General features: G+C 36.6%; 1 protein-coding gene across 2 annotated transcripts; it reads left to right on the forward strand.

Moving 5' to 3' along the window:
* Positions 1 to 2,220: 2,220 nt before the first annotated feature.
* On the forward strand, positions 2,221 to 23,172 carry LOC148960343 (uncharacterized). 2 transcript variants are annotated; one of them, XM_089116167.1, is made up of 21 exons: positions 2,221 to 2,376; positions 3,508 to 3,889; positions 4,906 to 5,135; positions 5,596 to 6,110; positions 6,700 to 8,221; positions 8,920 to 9,128; positions 10,094 to 10,345; positions 10,852 to 11,079; positions 12,395 to 12,640; positions 13,990 to 14,071; positions 14,300 to 14,436; positions 15,006 to 15,227; positions 15,881 to 16,057; positions 16,631 to 16,744; positions 17,047 to 17,142; positions 17,359 to 17,473; positions 17,966 to 18,084; positions 18,566 to 18,713; positions 19,502 to 19,607; positions 21,146 to 21,314; positions 21,544 to 23,172. In XM_089116167.1, exons 2-21 carry the CDS (start codon positions 3,573 to 3,575, stop codon positions 21,763 to 21,765), a joined length of 5,226 nt encoding a protein of 1,741 aa, XP_088972293.1. In that variant the 5' UTR covers positions 2,221 to 2,376; positions 3,508 to 3,572; the 3' UTR covers positions 21,766 to 23,172. The 2 variants fall into 2 exon arrangements, with proteins under 2 accessions (XP_088972293.1, XP_088972294.1); XM_089116168.1 differs by having other exon boundaries at positions 4,906 to 5,129.
* The last annotated feature ends 3,808 nt before the right edge of the window (positions 23,173 to 26,980 follow it).

The raw sequence follows: 26,980 nt of genomic DNA on the forward strand, positions 1-26,980 counted from the left end.
AAGGCAAATGTTCAGTATGTGTCACACGTGATACCGCTAAATGTACCACTATTCTGTGATACAGTGCATTTTCACTCGTTGCCTCCATTTGTCAGCTTGGCATAGATGAAAAAGGAATAAAGTTAGAGCAGCAACAACAGCAAGAAAGCTTAGCTCCTTAGCGGCAAATTGAAATCAAACCATTTTGATGTATCATTTGATCTGCAATTCCAAAAGCTAGGAAACAAGCTCGCGGCAAAATTTTACCTGCAAAGTTATTCTCTTTGTTTTTATTTTATTGATAGGTTACTACATGATAAGATCAAAATGTGTGAGAAATGAATTCATGAAGAAGTGCAAAAGATGACATTAGAACCCAGATTAATGGCAATTTTTTGGCTCAAAATCAATAGTCTATACAAAAAAAACTTCAGAAGTACTAGACAAAAAAGAGTTGGCTTGACTGGACTCGATTTGTTTGGCCTGGCTTGGGTCCACTCAACTTGCCAGACTCAAATCTACTCAACTTGAAGGGGAATTAACAATGTACAAATGATAGCAAAAAAGCAAAAAGAAACAATCACCTGCTATTTCTGACAACGTTTATTTACGAATAGAAATTGGATTTTACAGACTCTAAATGCCTGGTCAAACGAATGAGGCAGATGTGAAAACAATTTTCTTTACAATGATAGGCAAGTGTCGAAACTAAAATAATTATAAAATATAAACTATACGGATTAATGCTACTCTGGTTGCAAATCGAACGTTCTCCGAGCTCCATGCCCTATTTAGTTTCTATTTATGAAATAAAAATAGGAATGGCAAATTAATAAAACGGATAGAGACATGAAGAAAAACTATACATATTAAGTAAAGTTGTGATATGTAAATGCTTTGTCTTTTAGTCAATTGTTTAAAGTATTATTTGATATAGTCTGGTGAACTGATGACTTTTTAAAATTCTTATTTTGGAATTTGCAAATTTTGATCACAAACCTGAAGCTACCCAATGAGATTCCTACAAAATGTGCAAAATTAGTTTGATATGTGGCAAATTGGCTGAAAAAAGGTCAATGTAACACTTGAGTTGTGGTAATGGGTTACTGTTAGTTTTGCATATTTAACACAGTTCATACAATTTAGAACCAAGAGCGAATAGCATTGATTTAATGGGAAAGACGAAGGAGCGTGTGCTCATCTGGCCATTTCTCAGTCAATTTATAACAACTGTCAAATGACACGGATTTTGTACATTTAAAGTACAAATAGTAAAACACCATTATGTATTTTAAAGTATGGGGCCGAAATAAGAAAATTGTTTAATCCAACAATGTTGAATGGTGTTTTGCTTTTGTTTGACTCGTTTTGTTTGATAAGTTTGGTTTATTTTGCTGGTTGAAAAGGTTCATTGAAAAGAGCCCTAAATTTTTCTAACGATCTGTAGAGAAAATTAAACAAACTCTTCCATCTCCTCTCTGCCAAGTACTTATTGGAGTACACTCTTTTTTTATAAGAAACAAAGGTTGATGTTGAGTACTACAGTGTCTTAATGTTCTGAAAATTTCAATACTCACTGTTTCTTAAGAGTTTCTTAATTATGATGTCATGAATGATATTATAAAATGTTCGTGACCTTTTTTCGCGTCAAGAGATTCGTTTCCGTTCCGACGCTGTATTTATACGTGGGAAGTATATTTTCATCCCTTGTGTCTTAATTTCTAGGCCATTAGGGCAATCATGTTCTTGGATTTTACAAAATTTCGTTGTTCTCAGTTTTATCACGATTTAATAGTTTCTTAATTTGTTGTTTCGAGTACTGAAATTTCTTAATTTGTTCTGACTGTTCAGTACTCGTTTCTTATAGCCAGTTTCTTATAAAAAGAGTGTATTCCTTTGCCCCCATTGTCTGTAATGTTTACCCAAACCTTTCGTGAGTTATTTCGTTTTATTCAATTTTATTTTGGTTACTGCATCCATCCCTACTCCCTAGCTGAAATCAGAGAACTGCCAACTGCCAAGTCCCTTGCTATCAAAATAGGGCCACCTCCATAGAATAGGATGTGTCCCATTCTTGGTTCAGGAGCCTTGTGTACATTCGTAGGCAACTAAATCATTTATGAACAATTTATAAAAGCGTCTTGTTTTTACGAGATAAAGCACGAACGGAACTAACTGTCATTTGGTCTTATGACGTAATCGCTTTTTTCTGGGAAGTCCCTTTGGCTGTCCAATCTATGTCCAAGATATGTAGTCACGTGATGAACTCCAATGCAATAATGCAATCTGTCATGGCGGAGAGCAGGCAGAACGAATCTCTCGATAAACTTTGCTTGTCTTGGGTCGAACATGGTTCAGTCATTGTTAAGGATTCGAAAGGACATAAAATACATCGTAGTAAGCTGATAAAATTGGTGTTAAATTTGTAAACTCAATTTTTACTAGAAGATCACATTCTTTGTTGGCGCGCGCAGACTGGTTTGGTTTTGGAATTTTGTCTTTAGCAAACGTCATCTTATCTATTTGTAGACTAAAGGAAATTTACGTGAAATTTTCAACTAAAGTGAATATTTTAAACTGAATTATGAAGAACTGAGTTCTGCTAGCTATTGTTGTTACATAACCGAAGTAAAAGAACAGGGAAGGCCGAAGGGCTTCCTTTTTGCAACAGCCATGTCGATCCCACGTCATTAAACTATAGATAAGTTTTGTGGTGTAATGTTCAAGTTAAATTTTATGTGCAAGTATTTGTCACAATTCAATTTCATAAATAGCATGACTGTGACTTGCTCTGGCTTGTTTGAAGGCTGCTACTGTCCTGCGTTCACTGGTTTACGTTACCTTAAACACTTTCAGGTCATCAGATTCGACAATAGCATTTTGAAGTGATAAAATCATGTGATTTGTGCTTTTATGTGTCAGTAAAGCCTATGTTATTTGACTAGGATAAAAGTGAATGGTATAATACAGCACTGGCAATTTTCTTGAACAGCTCATTCTCATTTGATATTTTTGAAATTTATTTATTTTTGTCTGGTTTTCACATGCATCAAATACAGAGTAGAAAGCAAAAACCATGTGAAAATGTGGTCCATACACGCTTTTTTTATAAGGAACCACTTTATAAGGAACCTATGTGTAGAAGGCCGAAATATTTAAAGAACTTATACTACTAAAAACGAAATCCCTAAGAAACTTTTGAATTTGAAAAATTGTTATAACTGCAAGCATCAAGAACAAAAAAGCTGGTTCCATTCATTTGCAGCCAATACTGGCATAGATTGTTTGCTATTTGTGTGTCGAGTGCTTCATTGAGTAGTCTCCACATACGCTGTGCCTATCTCTCTCTATTGAATGTTAAATCTTATTGTAGTCAAAACAAATTAAGGAACTATTAAGGAACTTTTGGTACTACAATTTGATGATTTGAGGTCTACAAATAAGGAACTTTTAGAACTAGGCCTTGAGGTAAGTTCCTTATAAAAAAGCGTGTTTGCCTTGTGTAAGTAATGTTTTTCTTTTTGTCAGTGAATAGAACTGATTAAACACAACAAGATGTCCTTTTGAATGTGAATACTGAAAGCACTTTCGGAATGTTTTCACAAATTAAAGGAGGGGAAGATGAATACCAGAAAATGGTTGAGCAAATGCAGTTCCTTGAGTTGATGTTTGATTCACAACAGCAGCAAACATTGTCTAGGCCACCACCAGTTAGAGCCAATTCTGAACCAGTGATCCAGGCACTTCTTGATTTTGATCATGCAAATGGTACTTTTCTGAAGTCATTTCCAGCTTATAAGCAAGAGTCTACAACAGAAAAAGATTTTAGAGAGCTTGAGGCACTTATTACCAACCATGAGAGTAGAAGTGATTTTGTAAAGGATGGTGCTGTGAAGCCTGGTCAAGAGGGGTTTGTATTTCACCGCTTTATCTATTTTCATGTTTCATTTCCATTGCCATTTTAACAGGAAAGAATTAAAAATGCATGGTTTAAAAATGTTCTAAGAAATTCCCTTAAAGCAGTAACAATTTTAAAATTCTAAGAATATATATACACATTTTATACATTCCACCATGAATAAGAATAGAAAACATTGAAGATGTAGAAAACTGGTGTTCTTTTTCCCATCATTTTCCTTTTCATAAACTACAGCCTTATTTATGGCAAAGTAGTTTTTCTGTCAATTATTTGGTTTCGTTTTTGTTTAATCGCTAAGTTGACTCAGCTTATTTTCATTATGCATACAGTCACACCCCAGTCATGTAAAATCTTCATTACAGCCATGTAAAATTTAGACCCAAATATGTACCATTCTATACAGCCTCATTTTGAGAAATTTTTCAACATCTATTGTGCGAAATTTTGACCTCAGATTTGGATTGAGAGCAATAATTTTAGTCTCCTTGGAAGTTGTCATTATGGTATTGCTCACAATATTGATTTTATAAAGTAAAGATAACAATTTTATAAGAGATTTGATTGTGATTGGAGACTAGGGGGGGGGGGGAGTTTCACCTGGAATGATTTTTGGTGTCAAATCCCTTACATGTTTTCAATTTTCATTTCTCTGTAAAATCTCAAATACAAGCCCAAACAGTATGGAGAATAGTACCCGGCCTAAAATTATGGATATAAAACCAAATCTGAGCTTAAAAAATTTGTATAATAGATTTGAAGAATTTTCCAAAACGTGGTCATAAGTCAAATTGGTGTATTCAATTTAGCTCAGGTTACATTTGGTGTGACTATTACTGAATTATCCTCTAGTTCTAGTTACAAATTTTGCTAATGGATACTTTGAACAACCTGTTTTATTTCTTATGTATGCTAATTTATGTTTTGTGATAAAAAATCATGAACTTTTGGGCCTATTGGATTTAAACAGAAGTACACAGAAAGGTTTTTGAACTGGTTTTTGTCTTTAGGTGTACCAATGAACTAATTAAATGTATGCTGCCACCTAAAAGAGAACAATCATTGATTGTACATGAAATACATAGGGGTGTCTCTCCAGTGAATCCAGAACGAAGTGAAAGAGAACAGGAAAATAAGAAAAAGCCAGAAATGGAAAGACCAGTTCCTGCACCTAGGCCTGTTCCAGCACCTAGACCCCATCAGCCCATGCATAGTACCCCAAAACCAGTTCCAGGTTATTGTAAGAATATCTTAATTTTCGTTTTAAAAGTCTGTGTAAGAATTTTGAATTGTTTTCTTTAACTTTTTATTTAAATGTACATGATACTCAAGGCTGTTATCATGATTGTTATTTTGTAACATTCATTGTTCATCATTTTATTGTGTTATTTTTTAAATTTTCAATTCAAATTTTATCTATTTGAAAGGGTGCTTGAAAGATAGCAGCAAATCATTGAAGGTCAAGTTGTGAGCCTGTATAGGCATGATTTTGTTATTAACTACCCGAATTGTGTGTTTGGTAGAATGTGTCGAAAATCTATTTGTCTCTCTGTTATTAAGTAATGGTAACATAAGACTTTTTATGTTATAAAGAATACCCTTAGGGCCTAGTAAATCTGAAAACATTGCTCATCAGCAAATACATGCTCAGCCATTTTATAGCTATATTTTTCAATACCTTCAATTAATATTGCATTTAGTGCCAAGAAAAAAGAAGGATCAAACACCTGAGTCTTCGGTCAATGAGCATGTACATCAAGCTCTTCATTTTGAACCTCAGAAAGAAGATATGTGCATGGACAGCTCTTCAACCAAACAGAGTGGAAGACCTGTAGGCATGCTTACTTCATTAGATGCTCTTCCATATAGCGATTTTTCTTCTAAAAATGACCAACTGATAACACCTGTAACTAAACAAATGGACACATTGGAAGAGCAGACAGTACATTCAGGTACAACTTATGAAAATGTGGGTAAACCATTCGAACCAATGTTTGCTTGGACAGAAAAACCTGAAATACAAGAAGTCAATGATAAAGCTGAATACCCAAGCAGTGATATGAGTTCAATGGTAAAGGAGATCCAGAGTCTCTGTCTCAATTTCGCCCCTGATGATGAAATTGAGCCTCTGGTGGAAAAACTTTTAAAGAAATGTAGTTCAGTAAATGATAAGTATGCAATCGTTGATGTACTTGAACTACTGGAAAAAAATAAGGTGAGATTGAAATTATAGAGATTGTTCCTTCAAAAGGCATTATTTTGTGCTTAGCTTTTCCACAAAGATCACCCATTAAATCTTTTTTTTCAATCAAACAGTTGAACGTTTTTGTTTGAACCCGTGTCTAGATGTAATTTACAAGCTGCCTTTTATTAGTTCTGAAGTCTTAACATAACTGTGGTTTAATAAAATGTTTTAAGAAATGTCTCTACATCATTGTATTGTTGCTTTTGTCGAAACAAAGGAACTTATACCATTTTCATATCACTGTCCGTGTTTTTACAGTACATATCTTTTGCTGCTGTTGATGTCTAATGGTTCAACGATTGCACCAGCAAGGGCACGAAACATAATGAAATAGCCTGATAATTCGATCTTTCAAATAAGGCAAAATATTCTCGAGTTGTCCCTTGTTTATTGACTAAAGCATGATTATTGATATAAAATTTTTTGCTCGAATTTGATAAATTTCAGGCATTTTGGTTGTCAGAATTTGTTTATATAGGTCTTGATGTATTCTTTGTTGATGAATTGAGACTTCATCTAAGCCTTTGCTTGGTACTAAAAAAATCCTTTACTTTTACAGGGAGGAGGTTATCAAGTTCATTGCCTTATGTTCAAAGCTTTAAAAGTCCTTGAAAAATACTCTACAAATCTACTGAAACCGGAAAACGAGCGTCCTCCATCTTGGAGGCAAATAATCATCACAAACGATATTTTCCAGCAAAAAGTTGGATTTTTGATGGGTGCAAAATCAGTTTTCAAATTGTTAGGATACGAAGAAGAAATACTCGGAGAAGATGGTAAGGTAGTTGGCCTGAAATTTCCTGATTCAGAAAAGCGTCCTAACGCGAAGATGGTTGAAAAAATAGCCACTGATCTTTGCATAGCAAAATTTGAAGTGAATTTAATAGTCAACGAGACCCATCCGAACCTCAAGATGCTGTTCGAAACAGGTCAAATACCACCAGAGTATAAGATACCAGACGACAGTGATGATGATAACTTTGAAGATGCATTTTCCAGTTTAACTGAAATTAGTTCAACGCAAATGCTTGGAAGTAAGTATATGCCTGCAATGGTGGACCAAAGTATTCCATTGGCTGGAGCACAAGTTAGAAACGAAGATATGTATTCAGAAGTCACTCTATATCCCCCAAATGAAACAAGATTCAATAATACACTAGCTGCAACTACATCTAAGCAAACTAGTCCTTCTCAACCTTACCTGAATAATAACGATAACAGTTATCAAGTGACCAGGCCGGTCAATCATCAGGTCGGTCATTTTTACGATAACAGTCATCAAGTGACCAGGCCGGTCAGTGAACAGGCCGATCATCATTACGATAACAGTCATCAAGTGACCAGGCCGGTCAGTGATCAGGCCAGTCATTATTACGATAACAGTTATCAAATTACCAGGCCGGTCAATCATCAGGTCGGTCATTTTTACGATAACAGTCATCAAGTGACCAGGCCAGTCAGTGAACAGGCTGGTCATTATTACGATAACAGTCATCAAGTGACCAGGCCGGTCAGTGATCAGGCCAGTCATTATTACGATGACAGTCATCAAGTGACCAGGCCAGTCAGTGATCCTCCGCGACAGGGAGGACACTTTACTGATCCTGGATCAGTGGTTGTGATACCTAATATTTACAACGAAGATCGTCAACCAGTGACATCAAATATCTATTCAGGTTATCCTAGAGCACAACTCAGCACAGGCGTTGTAACTTCCTACGAGCGTACACCAATACCTAGTATATACTCAGATGTTTCATACAGGGAAATGCCCAAACCTACATCTGGCATATACTCTCTGTCTCAGCAACGAGAACGCGAGCTAGATCGAGACTTACGAGCAAATCTAAACGGCACTGTGACTAATTCTGTACCAAACATCGGAGTTAGCTTTGTATCAACGCCACCGTCAGATAGTTATTACGATCAAAGAAGCTACTTGCAACATCAACAACAACAATATCGAAATGACTTCAAAATTACACCTGAAGTTCCAGAATTATATCGAACTGGTTCAAGCGACGTCAATGCTTCACACCAGCGCAACTCTAATATCAGATCCAAGTTTAATAATACGCAAGGTTTGTTTCTAATACCCTTACCAGGTTCTAACAAGATAATTCACGGTGAAAAATTGCGTTCATCGGAATCCAGATATCAGTGTTGGTTAAATCTTTTGCTAAATCCATTCAGATTTTGTTTTGAAAACCGGTTTTTCGTGCTGATTATGTTGAGCCAACGAGATTCTATGTAACTTCGTCTGTTATAATTAGCCGCTGTTTCTTTAATGCTTCTCTACTAAAGAATTCATTATATCTTTAAACAGAAGGTTGTTATATTATCCTTGATGCCTAGAAAACATTTGTAAATTTTCAAAGGTTATATTTTGACATAAATCATTCGTTTCAAGACTTTTCGTTTCAATTTTTGTTCTTGGGTGAAAATTTCTCTTGCCTTAAACTAAGCATTACAGTAGCTATCGAATATTACGAATAGATTTCTGGAAGCTCAGCATTCTCTTTAAAACCTTCGGGAAACGGGTTCACCTTTGTTTTTCATTTTATTTTACTGAAGGGAAAAATACCTCTTTAAAAAATTAAGTGAGTTTCTACTTTTAAAAATTAATTTAGCTCAGTACTTTTGGTTATGGTTGAAACTATTTCTCTGTTGCTAAAACAACACAACTTTTGCAATGTCAACAAATCAGTATATAACTGTTGATTAGAGCAAGTTCTGATTCTGTTGCTTGGTTCGTGAAATTATGACTAATCATTCGTAGGCCAAGCCTCGTCATCAAGCTTGCAGTCGGTTCCAAACCGGAAATCAAACAGTTCCTCTAGCCTAGCTACTTTAGCTGCGTCTGTAGAAAATGGGAAGATCTGGAGCTGCAAGCATTGTACTTTTCACAACCCAAGAAGCACGAAGGTTTGCAAGATGTGCTTCAAGACGAGTTGGGAGGATGATGGGAAAAAAGAACCGGATCTCGAGGTGAGTGAACGCGTATTCCGTGTCGAGAGAATTCAACTGCCCCCCTGATTGTGAAAAGCGTGTGATGCTAACTGAAACTTCAGCTATTTGCATCAACTTAGACAATATTTATGTCATTATATCGTATTGTAAAAACAAGAATCGTACGCAAAAGAGAGTAAGTTTGTACGAATAAATCTTGAAATATGCAAAAAGTAGCTGTTTGTTTTCTAAATCGCTAAAGGTTAGCACTGTTGATTAATTGTCAGATATGCGAGAAGAGACTTATTGATATTATTTTCGTGTTGTTTTCGATTCTTTTTTGCAATGCAGATATAGTATTCATCCCCCAAAAAAAGCTGTTTCTAGTTGACCAACGGCTTTCTCTTTCCATTGGCAACTTATGCTTTTGATGTGCGTGTCTCGGGTTTCCATTTTGAGGCCTTATGAAACCCTGTGTGCCGGATCAAAATATCAGCTCACAATGTTTTCTTCTGTTTTCCACACGCCAATTGCAATGTTTTTTTCATCTGAATTCCTACTTCGCCGCCAGTTTTTTTTTCGTGCCGCCCAGCTGACTTGCTACCGTGAATGTACTCATCTGGGACATCTGCAACTGACAATAAAATATTCTGCTAAGATACTTTTGGTCCTAAACACTATATCATAATTATCGCTAATGTAGGTATCTTACAGCCCTCTGCTCAATACAACTGTTTTTTGCCTCCAGTTAGATAAGGTGGTTTTCTCAAAAGCTTTAGAGGATTTTTGTCACAACCTTTTTTCATTTACATTGTCATCAAGCAGGCTATTCCATGATATGAGAAATGAATGAATATTTCGTTAAGACAAACCTTTTAAATCTCGATCATCTTCAGTGTCTCTTCCCACGTATTTCGATAGAAGTGATTTTACTTTTTAAGGTCCGTCTTTTGCGCATGTAAGCATTGCTTGTATTTTAATTGTTGATTAATTCTTGCTTTAAGATCATCCAAGCATCGTACCCTGTAGAACAGCCCCCTTTGTCAACGATGTACGTGTCGCAGATTCCGTTACCGACATATCCTCAAGGACGTCCTTTTGCTAACTCGTTACCAGAGATGTATGGGGATCGCCGAAGCTTCGATTATAGTGCGTTAGAATCTTCGACAGGGATGCAATTCGGGCGAAGTCAAGCTCACCTTCCCTCAGTCTACGAGGACGGACATCAGAATATTTCATTCGAGACCCAATTACAAGTATGTGGTGTTTAAAATCAGATCAAAATCTTTGAATGTAAACCTATGCGTTTTTTGTAAAAACTTTGATCGTTTAGAAACTTTGCAAATGCTACCTTAAAGGAATTGCTGTTTTGGACCTAAGGTAGCCTGTGTGCAGACCCTACATTTCTTGACGAAAAGGTGTGCACTCTCTGCAATCTCTCAAGTCTGCACTCCTGTAAATCTTTATAGGAAAAAAGAATATCCATTCTCCAATCGAAACTTGTCTGCTTACTGTTGCACCGTAATGGCCCTGTGATAAGAAGGAAATAAAAGCAAAGATATTATTTTTTAAGACAATCATGCATTGTGTTTGTTAGTGATAATGTCAAGAGATGAACAGTTTGTTGAATATGCAATTTTGATTTGGTTACATTCTATATTATTTGTATTTTATCATCATAATCTATGTATGGTTAACTACAGATTCCCATTGCATTCTCTATTTTGAGCATGTATTTACGCAAATCATCTCAATTATTTAGACTGAAAGCTTCATCAATGGACAAGATGGGCTGCAATTGAGACTAGGATGGCCTCCTCAGTCTGGAATCTCAACACCGACTTTTACAGCTCGACCAATGTCAAAGAAACGGGTGATGTCTGATCACGAACAAAAGAAGCAACGTGAACTAGCCGCGAGAATTCAAGAAGAAAGGAAAAACCAAGAGGAATTGAAAAATGATGCTCAGGCATTAATTGATGTTCTGAAGGTATAATCAAAAATCGTTTTGTAATGAAAAGATCAATGTGTTTACAGAGTAATTATTTTGAGTTGGGCGAACAGTCAAGGAACTTTCTTCTTTGGGGAATTTTAGCAAAATGAAGTGAAGCTTGAAAAGGCTTTGTTTTAGCGATTTTATGAGAGAAAATTGCGTGTGGAGAACAGTTTCCTATCATAAGGATTAATGTTTTGTTTGTTTAACTGTGTCGTATTCGAAATGTTCAAAACAGGCATGGAGTTTCAATATTCTAAGCTCAAGCCATTTTGCAGAAATATTGATGGAAAACGATTGCCTAATTATGATAATATTTTTTGGTACAGAATTTGAAAATGGCTTTGAAAAAAGCAAACATTTTACAACATACTAAAAGCTTTTTCCTCTGACATTCCTCGGAGCATAAAACGTCAGAATAATGGTCCGAAATAACACGATTAAAAATATATACCCAGTTGTGGATTGAAATAGGCCAATCAGAAAAACGCAAGCACAAGACCGGTATAGTTGACCAATCAGTGCCGCAAGCCTAAAGAAAAATTACCACTTCTGTCTACTCCTTCTGTCTACACAATGGCGGCTTTTTCGTTTGTGTGTAGATCGACTCCAAAACTGCTAGATAGAAGGACGACCGGGATCTGTCAATTATCCGAAACATGTCGTCATTATAGAGTTTTGCACGATCTGGGTTGTCAAAGGATGTTGACCGATGGCAGAATCACTTGTTTTAACAGTGTTTCTAGACCTACAAGATCGAGGAGGCTGTTCTCTTTGAGGGGCAGTTTTGTTTCTTTGAGGGGCAGTTTTGTTCCTAAATATTGTCATCGTCCTTTATTGTTGCTATTATCATTGTTGCTGTTATAAATTTATTTATCGTTGAAATACAAATATGATGCATAGCTAAATAAAGGTAGCTAATTGCTTCCAACTTTAAAAATCTTCATACAATATTTTATAGGAAAGGAGCTGATAATATATTTACAAGGCATAAGAATAAACAATTTAAAACTGATGACCAAAATATTTTTCATAAATATCCAAAGTTTAGAATTAATGGGCGGCAGAATTTGCATGGACATCCAGCACAACGTGCGTTATGATATTTCATTTACATCGTTAGCGGCTTTTGTTGTTGTTTTTCCTAGACACCTGATTTCTTTTCGGCAGATACATCAAAACTAACACGTTCATTTGTGATGTCCGGAAAAGGTGAAAATTGTTCAAACATCTCAGTTCTATTTGAACCCCTTTGTAGCATCTCAGTTCTCTTTGAACCACTGACTGTATTTTCTAAAAATTATAATTTTAGAATGCAGAAGACCAGGGCTTTGAGATTAAAGAAGTTGAGTTGGCTTCAACTGTTTGTTCATCAGGAACGTCAGGCATAATTATGTGGCTAACTACAGAATGGCCCCTGTTGGTTGAGTCTGTTATTGAGGAATGCATTGAGCAGGTTGGAAAGGTTTCTGATGATGAGGCAAAAAAAGCATTGTTTTGCACTGATGGAAAAGTGATGAAGGCATCTAAACTTTGCATCCAAGATAGGCAATATAAGGTATGAATAGTTTTAGTAATCATTTATTTGCCAGTTGCTAGTCTTAACCATTTATTTGTGTCTTTTTTGTTAGTCTTATTCGATACATCACATTTCTTCTTAATTACTGTTATATGCCTCAATAATGATCCAGACTCCAGAGGTAAGAGTCCACATTAGTCGAATCCTTGGCAATATTAACATATACATATGCATTTAACGACCATATGCTACTCATACTTCTACACCACAATGCATCAAAGCACCATTTATACTCTACTCTGAAATTGGCACCCGATGCCATGATAAAGTTTTTGACGTGCATTTATAGAAGAACCGAACATCTGAGAATTACTCACTTATCTTGGTTAACGGTCAGGCGGAGCTGCAAAAAATATATTCCTATCTGGGGACCTGAGAAACAGTACAAAAAACTTTTCTGTGATGTGTAAGTATTGTGTACTATAGCCCTACGAATAGTACACAGAATTTATTGGGTCTAGAGAAATTTTCCAATAAATTATCGTAGTTATGTTGTTGACTGCATCTTTTTTATTTGGCAAGGATCGACTATCCAAAAACATTAATAAAAAACAAACAGCTCTGTGATAAGCTATGAGTCTATCAAATCTAAATCCTAAATTAACTGAGTTCACTTCTTTGAAATTAGTAGTCAGATCTCCATAAATGGAAGGCTACTAGGCTTTCTCATCAGGCGACTGACTTTAAAGATCCAGAAGCAAAGCCTAATATCAAGAAACTAAAACATCACTTTGCAAAACAAATAAATTTCCCACTTTTGGTATGCAACTTTGTCAGGCGAAAAGGTCCAGGATAAGGTAACTGAAGGTTCCTTCCAAATTGTACAATTTTTGTGATATTTGACCAATGAGTAATAATTAAGGTTTCAAAATGTGAGACTTCTTTGTTTGATGTTTTCTACTACCCTAGGACATAATTAGCTTACATTGGTATGAACTATTGATCTGTTATGAAAAAGTCAAGAAAACCTTTTTGTTATTGCAAAAAACAGCTGTTTTTATCAAGTTTCTGCCAAGCCAACGTTGTTCTGAGAATCTAGTTCCGGGTTCCGATACTTTTTGCAGCTCCGATGACAAGTCATAATTACATTCTTTTTGTTCATTCTTTTTTGCTGTGTATCGTAGGTCCTTGTAGTGAAAAGCAATCTTCAAGATTCTGTTATTCATCTATATACCTAGGAACATTTATGAATGGTTTGTATGTTTTCAACAAGAACCTTGTTGCATTGTTTTTCTGAAGATATTCTCGGTCATATTTTAGAGAACTTGCAGCTTTTAGCTCTTTATTCATAAACATCGTATAAATCGAAACTTTTATTTTATTATTAGATAAAGGTTTTGGAAGAGTATTTCAAAGAGAACAAGGAAATTGGGTCAGAAGATATAAAGGAAGCGCTAGAGAAATCTAAAGGTGGAGCCTTTTTTATCTGGTCTGACTATTTGAGGATTGTTGTGTACGACATGATTAAAGTGCGTCATGACCTTTTTAGAGCAATTGTTCCACGACCTCCTGATTCTAAAAATATAACAGTTATTTTAACGACCATGTAATTGTTATATTGGACGAAAGTCTTTTACTTTAAAGCCTTGTATTGGACAAAGTCATTTTAAAGATTTTTCTCCAATTTACTTCATGTAGGCAATAAGAGCAAAGCAATTTTGGAGTTACAGTCAAAAGTTTTGGCACAGTTCAGAGAAAGACTTTTTCAAATGGAGGATCAGGTTGTTTGGGAAAAATTCTGCAAAAAACTAATGAACAAAGATATTCCTGTCGAGGTTGGTTATATTTTCAAAAAGATCAACGCAATACTACCTATTTGTTGGATAAATGTCATATGAAATACTATGTATGAATTTTCCAGGATTTAGGAATCAAATTTCATTGAATTCAGAGAACTTTTTATTTGCCACGACACCAACGAAGCTTTTCCAGTTTTCCAGATAAAATCAAAAGTTTTATCATCATCATTTATCATATCCTCATCACTGTCCTTGTCATCGTCATCGTTATCATTATATGTCCCGTGCATTCCTGCTGTCGAATAGAATTTTGCCGGCCTTGGCAACCTTTCCAATCATAAGTTTTGTGCGTTGATTCACAGTGATACAACTAGGGGCGTCGCCAAAGGGGAATATGGGGGCCCAAAATTTTGTCCGTCGGCACAAAAGGCTTTTGCCAGGCAAACAGAAAAAATTTTCCGCCCTGTAGTATATCTGTAACCTTTATGACCACACCATTGAAGAGTGAGACGCTCTTTTTCTCGGCACAAATCATTTCTTTACCCCTCCGAAAAACAATTTTTGGCTTCGTTCCTGAATTCAACCAGACCTTGGTTTGTTTGTAGCAAAAGACAGCAACAATTCTAGCTCAGTTTGGAATGAAATCATGGGGACGTGCGGGAACAGTGATGAAATTGATTGATCACTACTCAGCAGAAAGAAAGGACGAAAAGTATTTCATCAGTGATTGTGTAGAGGCAGCCAATGCTAACGAACACATTGAAAGAGCGAAAAGATACATGGAGCATCAATGCAACCTTTGCTACAATAACGTAGCTAATTGTAATGTTAGTATCATTTTGAAATTTTCAGAGCTTTTTTTCGTGTGTTAATAAGACATCACTATTACTCTGGTTTTGCAATCTTACGAGACCATTTTCAAACGAAGTGCAGCCTTAAGCTTTTCTGCATATTTTTGAATGTTTGTTGTCCCCAGTAGGGCTCTTTGGGCGCTTACATATGGGGAGGTCCATCCGATATTGTGAACACGGATTCATGAAATGCGAATGTATACAATTCAATGAGCTGCATTTTGACTTTTTTGGGTTATTAGTAATAAATTGTGTGTAATATTTTGTGCAATTAGTAATAAATGGAATGAGCTTCAGGAAAATAGGTAATTTGTTAAAATAAGAGGCATAAAGATTTCATCAATTTAACAACACAATTGATAAAGCATTTCATATCTCATTATTTTTGGATTTTTTTAACGAGGATTCTGGTTTTTAATGAAAAAATGATTTTCCCTAATGGACCAACTTGTTCATAAAATGTTTGAGTACTGTCCTCCCTCTCGTTATCTCAGGTGATCCTAATTTTTCTGTTTTATGGAAATAGAGTAACAACGTGAAATATTTATCAATAAAAGACTATGCCTGAATCGCCTTTTTGTTACAATCTCTTTGAAAATTAATTTATTTTGAACTAATTGCTTTTCTAGATGTTTATAAATTACTTTTGTGAGAGTAATACATGTGAAATATGCGACGACTGCGTGTGCCAATACATAACGAACAATGTCCAGACTATTCGGAAACTTGTGTGTCCCATTTGTAGCAAACCGGATCAACTTGACGAAGAATCCTCAATGATCCATTTTCAATATTTGAGTCATAAGGTAACCTCAGTTTTAAACTGATCGTATTCTATATGTTGCCAAGGGATGTGTAAACATTTAATAACACACTGTTAAGTCTGTTATTGGATTCCGATATTTGGACTTGGTTTGCCATATTTAAGGCAATACTTAACGAAATGAAAGAGACAATTTAAAAGAGTAGCAAAAGATTTTTTAATTCTTGCCGAATGACCAGAAAGAACACCACGAACAGTGGTGAACACCTGGGGAGGGGGGCAAGGGGTGGGCGACCCCCAATACTTTCGAGAACAATGGTCTTATGTTTTAAAACAATGGGAAATGTAACGTCATCTTATTAAAACAATAGGCTTGCCCCCCCCCCCAATATTTGACCAGGTGACCGCCCCTGAACACGAAATACGCCTACATTTGCAAAAATCAGTTTAATCTGTTACAATTCGACTGAGATACTGCCATAATAGCATGGGCTATTTCCCATCGAATTTATTAGCAAACTCATGTTTTTCACTGGCCACTATCAGTCAATCTTGAATATTTAGAGGTACTTTATGGTGCTATTTCAGCTTATAGGGTCAGTATTCTTCATTTTAGGTCGAACAGTTAGTGAAGAAGGGGCGCCTGCCTGAAAATGTAGCGAAAATTTTTGAAGAGAAGCTTCGAGACTTTAGCTTGAAAGATGATCCAAATTTTAGATGGTGTGCTCATGTAAGTTTGTTATGTTTAAATGTAAGCGTCCTATTTCAACGTTTCTCTGTTAATCAGCTATATAATAAAGTCATGACCAGACACTTTGGCTGTGAACAAGCCTGTCAAAGTTTCTTTATCTTTTTGTAAAATGTAAAGCTGTCTGTCTTAGTTGCGGCCAAATCTTAGCCCTCATTCCAGCCACTGTTTATAGAACCAAAGCATCACTGTTTATTGAGAGTAAAGAACAGAAAAACACACTTTACTTCAATGTTACTGGGTTCTGCTACTGTGACGGAGCTAAAATTCAATTTGCCTTGCAGTGCCCTGAGTATGGATTTTTGTGGGAAGAACCTCAGCGGATCAAAATGTACTGCACAAAATGCAAGAAATACACGTGTTTTTCTTGCAAAGAAAAGGTACTTCATTATTTTGTTTCATAATTTTTTAATTTCATCTTCCTGATTTTGTATCAGAAATTTTTGATGTTATCTTCCTGTTAAAACGTCGATTTTTGTTCGTTTTTGACAACCTTAAAATAATGTTTTGATTTGTACTTTGCTTGAAACCAAATTGTGATAATGAATGACTTTGACTGTTGCTGCAATTGCCAGATAATCTTTTTCACATCTTAGTGGGAAGAACAACACGAAGGAATCTCTTGCGAAGATTTTAAAGCATGGAGAGTTGCTAATGATCCACAGAACCAAGCTATTGGTCTAGATGATCATTTGGCACGACACGGAATTAGTAAGAGAATTTTTTCATTGTAGTTTCAGTAAACATGAAGTAACATCCTTAGAAGTTGTATGGCTTGATGTTTTGCTAGATTTCCGCTTTATATCAATACTTATTCCCGTTTTCATTTGTAGAAAATTTGAACATTTCTCCCATTACACTCTTTTTTTATAAAAGGCAGATAATTTTTGCTGAGGCTTGATGTTCTAATTTTTTTTATAATTTGAGGGTCAGGTGTTCTTAGATATTGCTCTTATTTCAACATCGATTTTTCTTCATCTATATACTATACATTGTTTATAAGACCACTAAGTATAAGTTTCCCATAACATTTTTAGTAGAACGATTGATTTGCTGTTAAAATCTGATCTGCTTTGTTACCATCAGAAAATTTTCAAAAACATTTGGCTATAGACGAAGACTCATGTCCTAATGTTTACAGATGCTTCCATAAATTTATTCACTTTGTTTCAGTTAAAAGTTTGATATTTATTGCCGTTTCAGCGTGTCCAAAATGTAATACATCTTATGAGTTGGCACGTGGTGGGTGTATTCACTTCACCTGCACCCAGTGCAATTTCCAGTTCTGCGGAGATTGTGGAGGAGAATTTTACGCTGCAAAGGTATATGGTTGCAAACATCAATCATCTTTATATCTTAGTAAAGAAAGATTGCCTAATCTTTAGGTTTCAAGCTAAAAACCAACAAGTGTTCAGTATATGTTTAATTGTACGAGGAATCTACATAGTTTATAGGTTTGGTTAATTCGGAGAAATTACCCAGCTTGCTGCTGTTTGCAGTAATAAATAAAACTACAAATTCTTGTACACGTTTCGTAGTGTTCAAAAACCTCTGTATAGACCTGCAGCTTTAAATCATTATAATTAAAGTCAATTGAAATATATTTTAAGATAACGATTGAAAGGGAATTTTGAAAAAACACGGAAAGAGTCATTCTTTTTAAAACTGCTTTAGGAGACGACAACAATGTGGGGCAACCTAGCTCAACAACTAAGGACCTCCATTCAAAGGGGGCCCCAGAGGCCTCCTTTACGCCACTGGTTGACAGTATAAAAACAAATGTGTGAATTGTTTGCATTTTAGGAATGTAAAGCTCATCCTGAAATTGGTATTCATGGTCATCATCCTAGAAATTGTTTCTACTATGTTCGCGATATCGAAATAAAGAGACTGCAGAAGCTTTTGGGCTTACATAACATCGATTTCAAAAAAGATGACCCAACAAATAAAGGTATTTCAGTCACAGCTCTAAGTAGCATGATGTATAAACCAACATCCCCTCCCCCCCCTATTCAAGGCTGATTTTAGGTGTTCATTCCCCAATATAACCTTGAGGTGGGGGGGATTCAAAATCTAAACACCGTTCTTTACTATTACATAAAATACTATTCTTTGGACTGGTATACATATATATATATATATATATATATATATATATATATATATATATATATATCTGTTTAAAAAACACTAGAATTTGAAGAACAGTAACCCTTAGCTTCCTTAGAAGATATTTAGAACTTAATATTGCTTTCTTCTGGTATTGACACGTTTCTTGTGGATACATGTGACTTTTCCAACCTACTCGTATTATTGAATGGGCTGGACAATCAATACTTGACGGCCGTATTTATGCTTACCAAATGTCAATGTGTTACGTCATGCGTTTAGTAAAGACCCTGGCCTGTTTCACTCTACAAAGGTTTTATCGTTTGAAAAACAAATGAAGAGTCGAATTTCTTTCCGATCTTTGTTTCCAATTCTGATTCTTACTGCAATCAAAACTTCCTAATTTCCGAGAAATTACATTAAACTTTTCATTCTCTCTGTACTTATGAAATCTGGAGAAAGTACCATTTGGAAGAGGGCTTACCCAGTAACATTAATTATAGAACCAATCAAATGTGCAATTCTTGCTCTCGCTTCAGTGTGATATTATATGTTTCCGGTATTTTCCTTGAACTCGGACTTTGTTTCAACTTTATTTTGCTACTAACGCTCGAGTCTTCTCTTCTTTAGAGGCAAAGTGCAACATCATGATGCAAAAGGAAGAAGACAAGACCGAACATAAATACGACGAAGCCTGCGGCGGAGTCGCTGGTAAAGGCTGCGCAGGCCTGTGCGAGTAAGTTTCTTTAAGCCAGGCGTTTAAGGCCTTTTTCGAATTATCTTCTAGATGATTTCCCTATCGGTCCTTCATATTTCTTAATGTCGCTTTTTACTTCATTTTTTTGGCAAGAGCTCCTGCTCGCTTCGAAATTTTTAAATGCCATGAAAGTGTTTTAGGTTTTGCAAAAATTCATTCACAGGTCTATCTCTTTTCGAATAGAATCCCTGCCTTTTGGCTTTGCTCATATTTCATACACTAGACATGCAAACCAAGTATAAAATAATCCTTAAAAAATCATTTTAAGCCTGTAAGCTATTTAAAAACCATTCTCAGTTATGACGGCTCTTTTTGTCTTATATCATATTGTGTTACCAATAGCAAGAATGAGGATAATGTTTTGTATTTGGAGCGCATAGGGATGCTTATTAAGGCCGATTTCCATTTGACATTTTTTGTGCGCGCGGGCGTAGCGCCCAAGTCTGAGCATGCGTAATTAAAATCAAGTGGTCTCGATTTTGCGTCCGCTGTGAGCGCCAGAAAGTTGATAGGGTCTCAACTTTTTGTGCGCTCGGCCACTTGACAGCAGCACTTAGCTACGCATGTTCAGATTTGGGCGCTACGCCCGCGCGCACAAAAAATGTCAAATGGAAATCGGTCTTTAGTCTGGGAGTATCCAGCGATTTGGGATGTCACGGGTTTTGTGGGGATGCCTGGCGAAGCTCTGTTCTGGATTTCAAGTGCTTGTAGGGATACGTGTGTGTTAATACCAAAGAAGCATTAAATTTACATATCGATAATACGTGTCGGTAAATCTTGTGATGTATTACAAACAATATGCAATGTGATATTCAGTATTTCTGAATGGGCCCCCATGTAGAGCTGCCAGATGACTGCAGATCTTTCCACGCGTCAAAGTCCCAGGGCTTGTTTCTATGGCATGAATAACAAATGTGAGAGTTTTAGTTTTGTGCCTATTGAATTGAGAGCATTCCCCTTCAAAGTCAGAACCAACCCCCACCAAGATACACCGGAACCTATTCATTGAAAGAGATCGCTAATTGTTCGATAAATGTGCCCCTCGAAAAGACAACATTCCACCTCCAAATGAGAGAATGCCCCCTATAAAGATAGCCTCTCCAGTTGAACGGTGCGTTCCTCCATTTGATAAATGTGCCTCGAAAAGAGACCCTTGCCTCAGTCATCATATATAACTACGGCTCGGGATTGATAGCGGTATGCTTGGTAAAGAAAAGTATATTTCTTCTCGCTGCGCATGTTCGTTAGAGTATTAACTAAAATAGCGTTGCTATCAGGGGCTCAGACGTAAAGACCCATAGCAAAGCTTTCTCCTCAACAGCTCTATTTGTTCTTTAATTCAGGGTTTGATCATAGACAGTTCTGTTTGTTTTCGTGTTTCCCGATGCAGACGGTGAGGGGTAGTTTCTTAAGGGGAGGTTTTTTATGAAACCACTATAGGAACAAATTATTCTGAAGTGTGACATACCTATTGTGATGCCTGATTTCTGTTTAATTAGTGTAAATTTGTATCATAGAAAACACTACGTAGAATATTTGGCTGAGCTAATCAGGGAAAAAGAGTTGGATCCAATTGATATAATGGACATTGCTGAGATTACTGTACTTATTGAGAGGCACAATCAATCGATGCTTGTAAGAGAGAAAAAGGAGAAGAACAAAGATTTTTTAAACAGGTTGCGACAGGTGAGATTTTTTTATGTTTAATACTTGCTTCATTCGTGTTGTAACGTCAGTTTATCCATATTTAAGATCTATAATAACAGTTTTATCCATAATTATAATAACAGTTTTGCTTATAAAATCACTGTTATGTTTAATTGATTAGGTTGGTGATAGAAATGCTGACAATAACGATATGGTAGATTTGGTCTTTTTGTTACATTTCTGTTAATGCTTGATCTTCTCATTCTAGATGGCAAAGGAGAAAGTTCCTTTTAAAGCTATTAAGAAAGCAACGTCTTCGCAACGATTAGGACAGCAGCAACAACCAAAAGAGCCAGAACAATTACAGCAGCAGCAGCACCATCAGCCAGCTCCCCGTATGCCGCCTCCACCTCGTGGACCTCCCCCTCGTGGACCTCCCCCTCATCGTCAGCAGAGATTGGATCTAGACCCACCACCTCCACCGCCTTAGTATTAAAGACAACAAATGTACCACACGTCAATTCTTGTAGACATTTAGAGAATAATTTAGTTTTCTTTACGAATACGATTCGATCAATTAAAAAACTTCAAAGCTATGCGGCTAAGATCTATATCTCCAATGTGAAATATTAGCCGTGTATCAAACATGGAGACAACATTTCTCATCTTCGATTTAGACCCATTTATCAAATTATTCCCTCCTTTTTTCTTTAGCTTAGGTTAAAGCTGTGAAAACGTAAATTCAAGGTAAGTATCAAACCTCTTGGGTGCGTTTTGCATATCATCCTTAAAGCGTAGTAGGAAGCGAAGAAAAGTAAATCAAAGCTGCTATTTTCTCCTCGAATAGATTATTCTTAATATAATTGCTTGTCCAGAATGATTATCAGCGTCTTTTTTTCGGTAATTGTTCTGCGATTAAAAGACGACTGCGATCGACACCAAGGAGTAGAGGACCTCTATGAACAAAACAGCTAGAACGTTAGAACGGACTTCACCTTGCTGTTTTTTTCTCCCCACAGACTTTCAACTCTATCAGGTGCATTTTTTCAAATTGGGAGAGATCTCATATTGACTTCTAAGGATATTTTAGATTTTTTAGCCTGCTTTTCTATAACGTACTGTAGGTGTCGAAGATATATTATTATTACAGCTATGATAAATGTCATCAATTCTCATCGTGCGCTTTGGTAATAGCTTTAGTATTATAGGAGATTCTAACTTTTGCAGGCGATTTTACTTAGACGTATATTAGCTATGTAAGGTAGTGTATCAGTCCAGGAGGATACATCTTGTATTCCGCTATAGCAATAATGGGTTTGCCTCCAAGCATTTATGATAGTTGTCTGGGTGTGCAGTTTGTCATTCAGCCGCTGAATTCCTTTGGCAGAAGAACTTTGATTTCACGCCGTCATCGTCTTTGACTAATATGAGGCTGTAGTCTAGTTCGAGGCTACTGCCCAATTCATTTCGATTCTATCAATCTCTCGATATTCATGCGATCGTCCATTAGAAAGATAACATTGGGTTTGGGTGCTTAAGTTTTTGTATTGTCTCTCAATATATTTGTTAAAGAAAGAAGTTGAAACCAAAATGCTACTCAGCGGCTTTCCTCTGTTTGATTCAACCTTGAACTGGGCTTGGCCGAACTGAACTAACAGGGATTTCACAAGCCTATTACCTACAATAAAAAGTACAAAAGCCGACACCAGTTATCCCAATATGTAAGAAGCCAGCCAATAAATTAACTTGCCTTTTACCCCACCCACCCCCTTTCGATGAGCTAATTCTTGGCAATCGTAGATTGTTATGTGAAAGGTGCAATAAATTTAAATTTTTTTATGTTATATCCAGTTAGAGATTTGATCAAGAAATACATTCGTAAATAATGAAAATTTGAGATTTTCGTTTGATATTTTTCCACTTGCGAAGTCACAATGTTGATATCATATGTTTTTCAGTTTAATGAAATCTAGGAGTGATTTTTATTGCGCCAAAGCTCTGAATTATTGATCTGGGTGCAAACAGGTTGTTGAAACCGAAAGGGAAACAAATGATTTGAGGAATACTCTTTGCAAATATCCTAAATTGATGCTTTCCTTACAAAGTCGACACGAATGTGTTTCGTTTTCACAGATCACTTTCGTTTTAGTTGGTTTAAACCTAGGGGCATATCACGCAACGAAAATCTCGTACGCCTTTCGCAAAAAGCGTTGTTTTCGAGAAAAATCTCTAAAAAGTCCCTAATATTATATTTTTAATATTAGGATATTACAGATATTTTTCCTTTTCATCGCAAACTTGTTTTGGACCAGGTATTCCTGGCTTCAGCGGGGTGAATGCTTCACTATTATTTGCGCTGTGGACCAGGTTAGGCCTGACTTCAGCTGGGGGAATGTTTACTATTAATGGCAAACCTGTTTTTGGACCAGAATGACAATCTTTTTGTCATTGACAGGAGAGACATTTGTAATTGCTCTCTTTCATCTGTACTGGGTAGCTGATTGGCATTGTCTTTCATTTTTCACTGCCCAGCTGATTTTCATTGTCTAAGCAAGTTTTACAAATCGTTCAGACTAAAGATTGGATTTCTACAATGAGGCAACATACCAGATTTATAGAAAAGGGTTTTTTTAGTTTATTGTTCATCACATACCAGACTGAATAAGGTTGTTCCTGGCTTCAGCCGGGAGAATATTTTTTTCCTGTTCATGGCAAATCTGTTTGGACCAGGTACTCCTGGCTTCAACAGGGAGAATGTTTTCACTATAAATTGCGAACCTGTTTCTGGCCAGGTTAATCCTGGCTTCAACAGGGAGAATGTTTTCACTATAAATTGCGAACCTATATTGGCCAGGTTAGTCCTGGCTTCAACAGGGAGAATGTTTTCACTATAATTGCTATTTTGTTTTGGACCAGGTTAGTTCTGGCCTCAGAAGGGAGAATGTTTTTACTCAGAGGTGGATCTAGGGGGGTGCTATGGGTGCTTGAGCACCAGTCAGAATTTTCGGAGATATAACATTCAATGCATTTTCTCTAATCTCTGAAAAACGTCTTGAATCCTTTTAGATGATGTAAATGCATTTTCCAGTAAACTGATGACATAGGGTCATGCGTTAGTTAGCATAACCTGTATCTGCTTTAAACTATAAATAGCTAGAAATTTCATGTTGAGCTGCCCTGGAACCAATTTTTTTACTTGTCCATCAAAACACACTCTCGGCCAATGAGCTACTTCAATTCTACGGGTGCTTGAGCACCCCTATCAATCAACCTCTAAGGTTAAAGTTGCAACTGAGCCAATCACATCACGCTCTGATATGTTTTTCCGCAATGTCGAGCACCCCTATCAATCAAAACAAGGCTTCAACCAATCCGTTTGCCAAATTTCGGCTCATCTGAGCACCCCTATCAATCATTTAATATACACTGGTGCATACCGTCACTGAACTGAAACGACTAAACCTGTTCGTGTAGCAGCAATGGCGGACATAAAGTCATTGCTGTTGCAGGTGTTCTCGGTAATTGGTTGCCAGTCGACTGAAGAAATTGAAACGGAAAACGAGCTTTTGAGTATTCAGTCAATCGTGAGAGAAGTTTTTGATAAGAGCGTGGTGGATGGTGGTGTCGTGACTTGTGGGAATACACAGATCGATGAGTTCGCTGAACTGCAAATGCCAAAGGTTCAAGTACCGTCCCGTGGAAGTTCTGACCTTCGGCCTTTCTGGTTGGTAGTTTCTTTTACCAGGCTTTAAATGCAAAACGTTTTAACAGAATATTTCTTGGATAAATTCGACAAAAATATCGAATTTTACAGAGAAAAATGCGCACCCCCAAAAAAGTGGTGCCAAGGATTTTTGTTTGTTGGGGTGGTATGGTAATTACTACCAGAATGAATTCGATACTCATTTCTTGCCAAATGCAGATGACCCCAAAAACGTACTACTTCAACACAAGGTACTTAGTAAAACAATCAATTTTTATCAACAAATTCTTACAAGTATTGATTTAAAGACATCGAGTCATGGTAAATAGGCCTTCTCTATAGGGGGTCATTTGGATTCGGCGTGATCGCTGCTGTTTCATGTGATACTTGCATCCGTTGTTGACAACTTGCTATTGATGGAAATTGTTTTGTCAATCAGTACGAGGTGAGTTCATGTGACCAGTTCAAGGTCAATCAATAGCATGGATTCATGAAAATCATGACTCAGCGGATTCTGGCACTTAGGGTATACCCAATCCATTTGATCTTGACTCAATGATATTTAACTCAATTTTTGTATAGTAATGGTCAGTTAACGTAGCAATGATTCATTTTGCTTTTTTTTGTTTGAAACATTTTAGCTGCCTTTTTACAAAAATGAACCAGCGCCTGAATATTGCAGAGCAATCAAATACTGACTAACGACCTAAAATGTCATTCATTGATTAATGTGATGTACAAACTGCGAAGGTAGCAGTGTTATTTTTAACTAGCATTGCTAGCATATAGGCTTCTAACATAAGAGATAATTTTCTATATATTTATGCTTTAATACCTGAATTTAAAAAAGATTAATTTATCAAGATGGGTGTTGCCTTCATTTAACCGTAAGTAAAAGTGGGGTGTGGCATTATTATGGCTATTGAAGCAACGCCCTTAAGCACCCCTCAGATTTTCCGCTGGATCCGCCTCTGTTTACTATCAGTTGGGAAAACGTGTTTTTGACCAGGGACACTTGGCTACAGCGGGGAAAATGTTTCACTTTCGATTGAAAAACGTGTTTTTGACCAGGGACACCTGACTACAACGGGGAAAATTGTTTATATTTGCCATAATGCTGGCATGTCAGTGATTACAAAAACCTTGCATCAGGTTAGTTCTGGTTCTATTTTTGGATGAGGGACTGTTTGAATTTGCCACAACGTGGGCATGTTAATGAATTCAACTCAATCAAAGTTAGGTTAGTCCTGGTTTGTAATCAGGGATGAATGTTTTTTTTCCACAAAGTTGGCATATTATTTATCACAAACCCACTTGGGCGTGGCAGGAGTGTTTTTTCGCTACAATGCTGGCTTGTTATGTGCTCATGCACTCGCCTGACCCAGAGTGGTCCTGGCTCTCAACGGGGTAAGTGTTTATATTTGCCTAAGATTTGGCACATTTATTTATCACAAACCCACTTGGGCCAGGTTATTCCTGGCTTTTCGTGGTGTGCGTGTGAGTGATGGTTATTTGCCACAAGGTTGGCTGGTTGTTGCTCATGTTCCCGCTTGACCCAGGTTGGTCCTGGCTCTCAACAGGGTGAGTGTTTTTATTTGCCTGAAATTTGGCATGATTTTTTATCACGAACCTGCTTGAACCAGATTATCTCTGGCTTCACAGGAAGAGTGTTTTTCTGCTCTCACTATCCTTTACCCGCTTACCTTTTTCCGGCAATAATCTCCCTCACCCTCCTCTCCATGTAGTAGTATATCCACTAGGTAAACAGCACCATATGGGGCAGGGCCGAAACCAGCAGTGATATATAGGGGGCGGAGATCACAATATTTCCGGCGACATATCTACTTCAATGGCAAATTCAATATCACGCATGCGTCTCCTTTGTCATTTCCCATTTGCTAGGTATACTGTAGGTCTAGTAGCCCAACCCAGTTTGCTATATTTTAGATGCAGATAGATTCCCTCGAGGTGTAGTTGCCTTCTTTTTGAAGTGTCTAGTCAA

The sequence above is a fragment of the Rhopilema esculentum genome, chromosome 4 (assembly GCF_057945365.1).
Source record: "Rhopilema esculentum isolate cy_ngs chromosome 4, ASM5794536v1, whole genome shotgun sequence".
NCBI classification, from domain to species: domain Eukaryota; kingdom Metazoa; phylum Cnidaria; class Scyphozoa; order Rhizostomeae; family Rhizostomatidae; genus Rhopilema; species Rhopilema esculentum.

Excerpts from the sequence above, each read along its gene's own strand:
- LOC148960343 (XM_089116167.1), top strand. The coding sequence starts at position 3,573 with ATGTTTTCACAAATTAAAGGAGGGGAAGATGAATACCAGAAAATGGTT. Across the intron at positions 16,058-16,630 it reads TTCAATATTTGAGTCATAAG|GTCGAACAGTTAGTGAAGAA; the intron begins GTAACCTCAGTT and ends TCTTCATTTTAG. Across the intron at positions 17,474-17,965 it reads TTTGGCACGACACGGAATTA|CGTGTCCAAAATGTAATACA; the intron begins GTAAGAGAATTT and ends TTGCCGTTTCAG.